The 11,405-nt window shown below is 30.4% G+C and overlaps 1 protein-coding gene across 1 annotated transcript; it reads left to right on the plus strand.

Annotated features, from left to right (window-relative positions):
* The first annotated feature begins 3,347 nt into the window (after positions 1-3,347).
* On the plus strand, positions 3,348-3,881 carry LOC143614788 (uncharacterized). Its single transcript, XM_077088117.1, has one exon. It carries the CDS (start codon positions 3,348-3,350, stop codon positions 3,879-3,881), a length of 534 nt encoding a protein of 177 aa, XP_076944232.1.
* The last annotated feature ends 7,524 nt before the right edge of the window (positions 3,882-11,405 follow it).

Raw genomic sequence — 11,405 nt, forward strand, 5'->3', positions numbered from 1 at the left:
ACCTTTTGAAAAGCCTAAAACAAGACGAGAATTTAGGGCTTTTTTTTGAATTTTATTGTTGCAAAGGAACACAACTAAAATGAATATGCTTGTATTTTCAAATAACTTTAAGGTCGTTTTTATCATTTAGTGTGTGTATATTTGTTGTCAAACTTTGGTCTAAATTGGAGACACTATCCAAATAAAGGCATAAAACCCTAGATTGATTGTAATCCCTAAAGCCGGGCTGGGTTCAAGAGTTAGCATACCACATCTTAGCATTTTTAAAGTTTTTAACTTCAAATGTTTTCAACCTATTGGCCCTATACTTATAAATAAATGGCTCAAAAGTACACTCGTTTCAAATTGATTGATAGAAGAGAAGTATAATATTAAAAAAGAAAAAAAAATGTTAAATTATGAATTAAAATGCGATTATTTTCTAATGATCAGTCGATACATATTCTATCTACCATTCATTAATAAAAATCATAGACCAATTCACCAATTATATAGGTGACATAAATGTACAACACTGTCATTGAGACACGGTGTCACTTCAAATCACAAGCTCCACGTTAAACTACGAAGTAAAATCCAACATCTCAAAAAGTGTAAGTAAAAGAAAGAACATATGAACTCAAACATGTAATATTAAATTATTAATATCTAACCCTAGATTGTAAGTGTGACAGGAGATAATGAAAAACAAATGGATGTGGGGGTGAAATTGACATTGATTGTCTTCCCTATAGAGAGGACATGGTTTAAAGAAGCAATGAAAAGACATCATTTTTCTTTTGAACTCACATCATCCTCTTAGGTTTGCATCATATGTTTCTTTGTTTTCCTTTTATACCCTTCTCATCAAATCTAAAATCATTCATCTTTAATGTCTAGCAAGCAAATTAACACCCATAGTCAGAAAGATGCACTAAATAAAAGTTCACTGATGATGGAAAATTATAAGTTTAAAGCTCAATAACTACAAAGGCTACATGAAAGAGAAAAAAAGTATTTAAATGTTTATAAGACAAAATAAGGGGAATTTATGTAGTACATTACACATCAAATGGTTTCTTTTCAAAGTACAAGATTCTCATGTTAAGGGTTTGTGTCTGCTTTGATATCTCCATGTCTAATTATTTTAAGTTTTCTATACTTGAGTTATCAAGTACACACACAGGTGTCCCACCAAACTTAGGTTCAATATTTTAGGTAGGGCATATGTTGCTTTTATCATGATGGATGGTCTAGGTTCAAGTGTAGACAATAAGACATTTCATTGTGCTTAAATGTGACGAAACATGATAAAGGTGACACCACCTCATGATGTTGTTGATGTTAGTGGTTACGAAGGTGTTGATAGTTGTGGCTAATTAGAGCCACCTATCTATGAGATCGAACTCATTATCATTCCGTTGAGACATAACAAACATAACTGAGATTGCATTTGATTCGATTGATCAATATGAGTGGTTAAAAGTTCAATTAATATCACTTGATACAAAAGGGTGTGAACGTGGTGGTTGTCATTAGGAATAGTAAACTTGCCCCTACACATCATCATCACGTACAACTTGTCTTTGTTATGTTCCCGCTTCTCTAGTACTTCATACTTGTCCTCGTATGTCTCGCCATGTCTTAATCTAATTAGTTAGGCACGTTAATTTGAGAAATTTCAAAATTTTCAATGCACTTTATGTGTCATATACAACTTGCATTATATTTTCACTGCAAAGAAATAATATTCAAAACTAGGATATATATATAGAAAAAGATTCAACAAAAGACAGAAACAAATTCACTATCTGATTTACGTCAAGCAATGCATGGAGTAACTCCGGGTATAGCAGTAAAAGCAAGACGTGTAAGAACTCAACGGATTCCTTTCTTTGTTTATCGGATTTGAGGAAGAAGGTCCCGGTGAGTTCTTAATAATTATAAGATTCTTTTATAAGTTCATTGAATAAGTTCTATTTACTCAATCAATTTTCCCCTCCTCTTTTGTTTGTCCATCACTTTTATATTTATAGTATACGTATAATTCATTATTATAAGATAATATAATAATAAGAAAAAATACGTAATAACTCTAAAAAACGTTCCGATGCGTCTCTAAAAAATCGAAAAGAAAACTAGGAATTTCACTGAAAAGAAATAATATTCAAAACTAAGAAATATATATATATATATATATATATATATACCTATTCTAGTAAAGTAAAATAATTGTGACACATGTTAGTTTGTGGTTAATCCTCATAATGTGTTTCCTTCCAAATCTAATATATGACATATATAAATAATTATTCACTTTCCTTTTACACTCCATTTATATTATATCTAATTAAATTATTCACTTTTCTTTAAACTCTATGTGTATTATATCTATACACTTTTATACAAATAAATATTTACATATTATACTAATGCACATTGTTAGATATATTCCATCAACAGAAGAGAAATAATTTTGGCGGGAATTTGATAGTGAAAATTAACCTCAGAATGTCATATGTACGTACATAATTATTTTCTTCTATTAGTATAAGTAGATAAGAATGTTGTAATAGTTGAACAATATTCCATCAACAGAAGAGAAATAATTTTGGCGGGAATTTGATAGTGAAAATTAACCTCAGAATGTCATATGTACGTACATAATTATTTTCTTCTATTAGTATAAGTAGATAAAAATGTTGTAATAGTTGAACAACAATGTGTTTATAAGGACAACATGAAAGCTGCTCAAAAAGAAAAATCTGATATCTTTTTTGTTTATGTCCGGGTATGGAATGTATAACATTTTTATGAAAGATTTTAGCTTCATTAAAAAGATAACATTCCGCAATAATGGTATCAGAGCCTCGTTGCTCTTTTTTAAAAAATAAGAGAGAGAAACTCTTTGAAACTCTTTAAAAATGGAAAACAAACTCTTGTTTTCAAAAGATTCTGAAGAATCAGAACAGCAAACAACTGAAATAATAAATTTCAGTGAAAATGAAAAAGGTTTTTCATCAGATTACATGATTAACTCTGATCAATTAACAAAAATTAACAAGCTTAAATTTAAGCTTAACTCTAAACAAGTTTTTAACCAACCTAATAATTTACAAAGTCTTGTTTCAAGAGCTTTTACTAGAAAAAATAAAATCTTTTATTGTTTCAACACTGAAGAAATCTCAGTGGATATAAGAGATACATCTGGAGAAGTGTATTTACCACTCCTAACAAAGGGAGAAATTGCAAAAAGACTTTTGCAAATAAAACCAGAATTAAGAAAGTCCCTCTCTATGGTACATATTGGTGCTGTAAAAATTCTCCTAAAAGCACAATTTAGAGATGGAATTAACTTTCCAATAAAAATGGCTCTAGTTGATAATAGAATTATCAATAGACAAGATGCTCTCCTAGGAGCTATACAAGGAAATTTAGCATATGGTAAATTTATGTTTACTGTTTATCCTAAATTTGCCTTACATCGAGATTCAAAAGATTTCGATAAAACTTTAAGTTTCATACATCAATGTGAAAGAACCGATCTGATGGAACCAGGAAATAAAGTATTTACGATTAATTATTTAATCTCATATGCTTTGACAAATAGTACTCATTCAATTGAGTATAAAGAAAAAGAGAATATAACGATAGAAGATGTATTCTCAGAAATCGGAACCGTTGAAGGAAGTAAGTTTTCAGAGCCTTCACAGTTACGTGAAAATTGGGCAATAGACATTGCTCGAAACAAACAAATACTTGTGTCTAAACCAAGGCATAGTTATGCTGGAACCTCTTCACATTTAAAAGAAGCGGGTAACAGTGAACTTCAATTAATGAGGTCTATGTCTGAAAGGATAGATAAGTACGGAGAAATTTTAAAAGAAGTTGTTGGGATATAATGTCCTCAAAACTAATTTTAAATGCTATTGCTGCTTTAGAAGAAGAAATTGTTCATAAAGAAGCAGAAATAATCATATATTCAGCAAGAATAAATGAGCAAAAAACAAACTTTATGTTAAGTTATGACAAAAGAACTCTTAACATAAAAATCCTAGAAAAGAAAATCATTACAGCTAAAAATGAAATCAAAAATCTCAAAAAGAGGATGACAATAATATCTTCCATATGAGTTCGCTCGTAAAAATAGAAGAATTAATTAAAGAATTAATTAATAAAATGGATCCTCAAGAAAGGCTTAATAATCTCGCTAAAGAATTTTCAGCCTTATATAATATTAAGAACCATTTACAAGTTCTTAAGGAAAAAGAAATCATCATTTCCATAGCTTAAATCAAAATGAGTTCTATTACGCAAAAATTAGAACAAGTTTTTGATGAACAATTAGATACCCTTCCGGTGGATCAAATTAATGAACTCGTTCAACTTTTGTCTTTAAGCGAAGATGAATGCGAGAAAAAATTTTTAGAAGATAAAAATTTAAACGAAAAATATTTCTCGAAAGAAACAGTTTTGGCTATTCCGGAGCCTAAAACAGAAGAAGAAGATTCTTCAGAAGAAGATGAAATTCCAAGACAAAGTACTAGAATGCATCAAGCTAGTACTAGTTATGGTAGAACACGCCATAAAAAAGCGAAAACTGAGTTCTCTATGCCATATCATAAGGGAATACCTAGTGCTAACAATGGAAGTTCTACTGCCATTGACACTATAAAAATTGACTGTATCTTTGACCTCGAAAAAAGGAAAGAGGTAATTGATAAATGGAATACAGAAATTAGCCTGATAATTCAGTCTAATGAAGAAGAATTCTCCAATGCTAAAACCTTGTTATTATTAATAGAGCATAAGTCCGCGGGAATAATACAAGATTTTATCAAAGGAACCTCCTGGAATGAGGATTTAGATGGTATTAATCTTTTTGAACAAATTATTAACGCCTTATACACTATGTTTTTAGGCCTTGATTTTTTTTCTAATAAAGATCTAGAAAACCAGAAATTGCTTGAAAAAGCAAGACAAAACTTAACAAGAGCACAGTTATGTGACATCTGTCTTTTAGACGAATTCACCTGTTTGTTCGAAACAAATTTATATAAATTAAGCACAGGAGAATATCACTCTTGGGTTGAAGTTTACTTAATGAAAATTCCAATCGTTGGTGAAAAAGCCAAAGAAAGATGGAATAAAGAAAAAAACGGTTTAACAATGCATTCTCTAGGGTTTGCTACTAAAATTGTTAAAGAAGAAATTGCTACATATTGTGATTTCTCTAAGAAACAAAAAGAGCTAAAAAGATTCAACAAAAACTGTTGCAAGAAATTAGCAGAAATTCCACAGTTATCTTTCGGCTGTGAGCAAATAAAAGATAAAAAATATTTCAAAAAGAAATATAAAAAAAGGTACAAACCAAAGAAAAGATTTTGGAAAAATAAAAAGAAGAAATTTACTCCTGGTAAATACTTCTCAAAAGAAAAACCTAAGGTTTGTCCTCAAGGAAAAAAGAAATGTAGATGTTGGATATGCTCTGAGGAAGGGCATTATGCTAACGAATGTCCTAATAGACAAAAATTTCCAGAGAAAGCGAAGCTTATCTCTATAGCAAAAATTGATGGATATTTTCCCTCTGAAGATATTTTTGAAGAATATAGACAAGTATATTCATTAAAAATAATTAGTGATTCATCTTCTGAAGACTTCTCTTCCGAAGAATCAGAATGAATAAAAATCTAATTATTAATTGGAAAGAAGACATTTTACACTTTTGTTTTGGTCTTCAAAAGGAAAAAGAGTTAGTATATTCAAACATAACTAACCCTAACTCAATTTATATCAAAGGAAAAATTTTCCTAAAAGGATATAAAATAATAACACTACACTGTTATAAAGACACAGGGGCAAGTCTATGTCTCGCAAGCAAGTATGTTATACCAGATGAATTATGGGAAAATACTCCCAGAAGCATTGACGTAACAATTGCTAATCAAGAAACAATTAAGTTGGATAAAGTCTGTAGAAATCTGATTGTCTATTTCTCAGGAGAACCTTTTGTTATCCCAACAATATATCAACAGGAATCAGGTATTGATATACTCTTAGGAAACAATTTCTGTCAGTTATATGGACCATTTACCCAATGGCTTGATAGGATATCTTTTCATCTTAATCAGGAAATGATTTTGATTAAAAAAGTAACAAAAGCCTTTCAATTAGGAAAGCCCGGATTTCTTGAATCTATGAAAAAAAATTCAAAAATAAAACAAATACCAGGTACTAATATAACTCAGGAAGTTATAAAACCTGAAGAAAAATATTTTCTAGAAATAAGTAAGTATCAAAAAATTGAAGAAATACTTGAGAAAGTATGCTCGGAAAATCCTAAAGATCCAGAAAAATCCAAAAATTGGATGAAAGCGTCAATAGAGTTAATTGACCCAAAAACTATAATCAGGGTAAGACCTATGAAATATAGTCCCCAGGATAGGGAAGAGTTTAAAAAACAAATCAAAGAACTATTAGATCTTAAATTAATAGTCCCAAGTAAATCTCCTCACATGTCTCCTGCTTTCTTAGTTGAAAATGAGGCAGAAAAAAGAAGAGGAAAAAAGCGAATGGTTGTAAATTATAAAGCAATCAATGCAGCTACTAAAGGTGATAGCCATAACCTCCCGTGTATGCAGGAGTTACTAACCCTCTTAAGAGGCAAAACCATTTTTTCAAGTTTCGATTGCAAAAGTGGTTTCTGGCAGGTACTATTAGATGAAGAATCTCAGTTATTAACTGCATTCACATGCCCAGACGGACATTATCAATGGAAGGTAGTTCCTTTTGGTTTAAAACAAGCTCCCAGCATATTTCAAAGACATATGCAAAACGCTTTAAGAGGATTAGAAGAATATTGCACCGTCTACGTTGACGATATAATAGTTTTCTCAAACTCAGAAGAAAAGCATTATTTTCATGTTTTTTCAGTTCTAAAAACAATTGAAAAATATGGCCATTATTGCGGAATGTTATCAGAAAATACTTTGTTTAAAGAAGGATTTATTTTTTGATTAATGTAAGGAGAAACATATATAGAATCATTTGAAGTATAATAACAGCAGAAATAAATTTATACCTTTCAATCTGTAATCCATCTATCTTGTTCTTGTAAATCTTGAACCTCTGTAAGTGACCAATCCAACAACACCATGATTTCCCTAACGCCCTCCTGGCTAAACGGTACTTCTTCTTGGCGGCTACATAGGATTCCAGGTTTTACAGAGTGCAAATTTATTATGAAGAAGATAAAGGAGTAAGATTAAAAGGATATTTTTATTTCATAACTGTTTTTCCCGAAGGAAAACTTCTTGATATCTACATCGTTTCTCCTCTAAGGAGATTTTACTCACACATGCTTTTAAGAAAATTACAAGTAAAAGAAAAAGGGCGAGTGTCGATGTCCTTAAACCTAAATCATACTTCTTTATATAGGAGAAGCAGATTTTTACAAATGACCAAAATGGCCTTCTTCTATCGTCATTGATGACGTTTTTAGTCTATATACCCATGTGTTGGGTCCAGTTCTCTGGTGTCTTCTTCTGAAAAGTAGATTCCTTCTTCAGTGGAAGAGCTGCTTTTTGCTTTGCACCATGTGCATTGGTGGTCTTCAATAATTTCTTTTAACTTTTGGCAAAGTTTTTCTTTAGTGGTGGGGCTGACCTCCACTTTGTTCTCAATAATTTGTTGTGTGAAATTATTGATAGCTGTCCGTTCGATTTGTGGAAGAGGCGTTGCGCTATAGCTTGTAATAATGCAATTACTGCTGCAATAATTTACTTTATTAAAGCTTCCTCTCTTGATTTTATCAAGATTATGAAAGATCCTAATGAATCTTTCTGTTCTGATTAAACTCCAGTTTTCAATGTCTTCATCATCATTCATAATTTTTGAAGGATTGACAGTTCTTGTTTTGGCTAGGCCAATTTCTAGGTGATGGTAGGCGGGAAAAGTACTTCCTTGATACCAATCAGGGAGAGTGGATGTGCATTTGACAAAGATATTTGCATCCTTTGCTGCTGCGATTTTCTTTCGAAAGTTTTTAATTGCTTTCTTCATTCCTTCTGTCAATAAACTTTAACGGTATTTCTTTTTTGCCGAACTCTGCAGAAAAACGTGTAGCTTCTTGTTGAGCTTGATACAGAGTTTTGTATTTTTTAAACGGGTGTGGATTTCCCGAGGTGTATTTGGAGACTAGAGACCAGTCTTCATAAATGCCTCTGTGATCACCGTCAAAAATGACATAAAATCTAGAAGTATCTTTTTCTGGTTTGTTAGCCATTTCTGAATAACTTGGTCTAAGAGAGACCTTTTCAGTTTTTGGCAAACTGTCAGCCATCAACGGATTTGTTGTGTCTTTACCAGAGCCGTTTGCTGCTGGACTAGATGAAGATTGTGGTTCTTCATTTACCTTATTTTTGCTTTTTTCCAAAGCAACAGGAGTTAACGGACTTGAGTGTTCTTTACCCTTAGCCGTTTGTAAGGGAATAGATTCAGATTGTATCCTTTCGGATTCCTGTTCTGAATTGACAGTTGTTGCTTTTAGACTTTCGTCATATAAAGCTATTTTTTCTTGAATGGCCTTCAGCTCAATAATCAGGAATTTTTCTTTAAGGCGTAATGCCTTTAATTCATCCATGAGAGGATAAAAAAAAAACTTTTCTTGAAAAGTCTATTTTCTAAACCAGAACCCTCTTTACTTAAAATTTATCAAAAGAAATATTGAATTTTGAGATGATAAATATAAACCTGTGTGGTTCTTATTTATAGCCGGGTGAATAGTGATTTCAATTATTTTGAAAATCACGTGTAAGGCAATCAGCCAAGACATTTTTTGGCCCCTCAAGGTGCTCAATATCAAAAGCATATCTTGAGAACCACATCTGCCATCTGACGAGGCGTCCTTGTTTATTATCTCCAGAAATTTTTGTTTTAAGGAAATAAGTAAAATTTTTGTTATCTGTCCTGACTAGGAATTTTACAGGAGTGAGATAAATGGAAAATTTTGAGATAGTATTTTTTACCGCCAGTAATTCTTTTTCATTACTGTGATAATTTCGTTCGGCTGGTTTAAAGCTTCCCGAAGTGTATCTGCATATCTCTTCTTTTTCGGCTGTTTTAGCCTTTAGAACTCCTCCCCAAAAATCATTTGAGGCATCCGTTTCTATAATAAGAAAATCTTTTTCTTTTGGGAGATAAAGTTTTGGAAAATCTGTTAATTTTTTCTTTATCTTTTTTATGTAATCAGTATCGGATTGTTTCCATTCCCATACATAATCTTTTTTTTAATTTTACCTGTAACGGTTTTCTAAGCTCTGCAAGCCTTGGGATATAACTTTCTGCATAAGTTAAAACACCCAAAAATCTTTGAAGATGTTTCTTGTCTTCTAAGATATTAGGAAATTTATGCAAATTTTCTAAAATGTGTTTTTGAGGACAATGAGTCCCTTGGTCAATTTCTAAGCCTAAGAAATTTATTTTTGTTTTAAAAAGATTAGCTTTCTTTCTAGTGTTGTTGGATTGGTCACTTACAGAGGTTCAAGATTTACCGATGGTATAGCATTTTTATGAAAGATTTTAGCTTCATTATTATATACCGATGGTAGAATAACTCATTTTCAAATTAAAATTCAAATATATTTGATGACATAAAACGACTATTTGTAATACATTTTTTTACATAATATAAAAGACTTTAATCATATTCCCGCCAAAATCATTTCTCTAAGTATCAACACCTTCGTAACCACTAACATCTGAAAATGAGTTAGTGGTTACGATTTAAACACATTGTTAAGATTTAGTTTTAATCATATTTTTGTAAAAGATATAACAAGAAAACCAAAAAGAATAAAGTTAGAGTAAAAATTGGTTAACCATGAGGGATGAAAGTTGTAATTATTTTCTTAAATTAACAAAATTTGATTAAAGTTGAGGTATCAAAACTTGTAATATATTTGTTGAATTCAAATAAACGTGTTTTGATTGTGTTTAAAAGACCAATTTGTCCTTTATTACATTTGTACTTTATGCATTACAAATTGTAATGCTCTTAAAAAGGTGTCTTAATTTACATTTGTTTAGTGTATTATATATAGTAAAAATTATCATTTAATCTCCAGTTACATAATATACACATATGTACATTATTATGTATCTTAATTGTATATACGTTTATAAAAAATAACACGTATATATACATATATGTATATACATCTTTATAAGTATTATACATATATGTATAATTTAGCAAAAACTGAGAATTTTTTTTATGAAACCGGGATGCTAGATAAACGTTTTGTTTTTTTTTTACTTATTTTATTTTCGCATTTATTTTGGTTTTATACATTTTTTTATTTTTTCTTGAAGGGTTTTTTGTGGTTAAAAATAGTTATCAAATTTCTCAATTTTCAAATGGTTCTCACACGATCTCAATCCTGATCTGTTAATCTTTGAAATCAATTCAATTATCCATCAATTTGAAGCTTCAATTGATCATTTTTTTAGTTTGAGTAATGAGTTTTAACCTTGAAAGTTGAAAGTATCATGTTTAAGCCTGAACGTTTTAGTTTTTAACTTGAAACTAAAACTTAAGAATAAAATAGTGTTTGGAGGAAAAAAAAAGTTTATGGTTGTATAAGCATTGGTTGGTTATTTTGATAAAAGTAAGAATCCAAGAATTTTCTACCGTAACTATAAGTTGGTCTTAAAAAGGAAAATATGTAAATATCCGTTTATAAAAATATGTGTATAAAGCTCAAAATGCGATATTACTATGGTTTTGTAATAACTATTTTTTAAATATACGATATGATAAAAGTTTTGAGAGATAAGATATATGTTTCCTTTTATTACTCCTGATGTAGATCTAAGTTTCTTGAAATCAAGCTAGCCAAGTTAGTTCAATTTTCTGAGTTCAAGCTTAAAATTTCTTGTATTGAGTTGACTCATTTTAAGATTGACCGTGTCTCAGCTGTTAAACAACCCTAGAAATAAGGGAATATTTATCTATGTATAAAGTAAATACATTTCTACTTTTAATAATTCATGTGCCAAAGAAATTGTTTTGTTCTGTACTAGTTATGTATAAAAAATAAACTGGATAGACAAAATTAATGATGTAATTGTCTTTACATTAGATGATATAGGAGGAATGGTTTTCTGTTCACATACATGCACAACAACTAGAAGTGGTAATGGTAACATCACAGGATTGCAGAATCAAGGTAGATGGTCCACCATAAATTACCTTGTACTCTAGGTAATTGTTTCTGTACTTTAAAGATATTTTACATTTTTTTTAATTTTACTTTCATTAAATACATTGAAAGATTTAGCTTTCTTTGTGAACTTCAAAGTACGCAACTTTAGTTCGAACTGTAATAATTATATAGTAGTCTGAGTCTAGTTTCTAGGATATAGTA

This window comes from Bidens hawaiensis, unplaced genomic scaffold (genome assembly GCF_021521415.1).
Source record: "Bidens hawaiensis isolate Kalapana, Puna unplaced genomic scaffold, B.hawaiensis_p1.1 tig00041110_1, whole genome shotgun sequence".
In the NCBI taxonomy this organism is placed as follows: Eukaryota; Viridiplantae; Streptophyta; class Magnoliopsida; order Asterales; family Asteraceae; genus Bidens; species Bidens hawaiensis.

Bases quoted from the DNA above. Each gene is read 5' to 3' on its own strand.
- LOC143614788 (XM_077088117.1), top strand. From the start codon at position 3,348: ATGGCTCTAGTTGATAATAGAATTATCAATAGACAAGATGCTCTCCTA.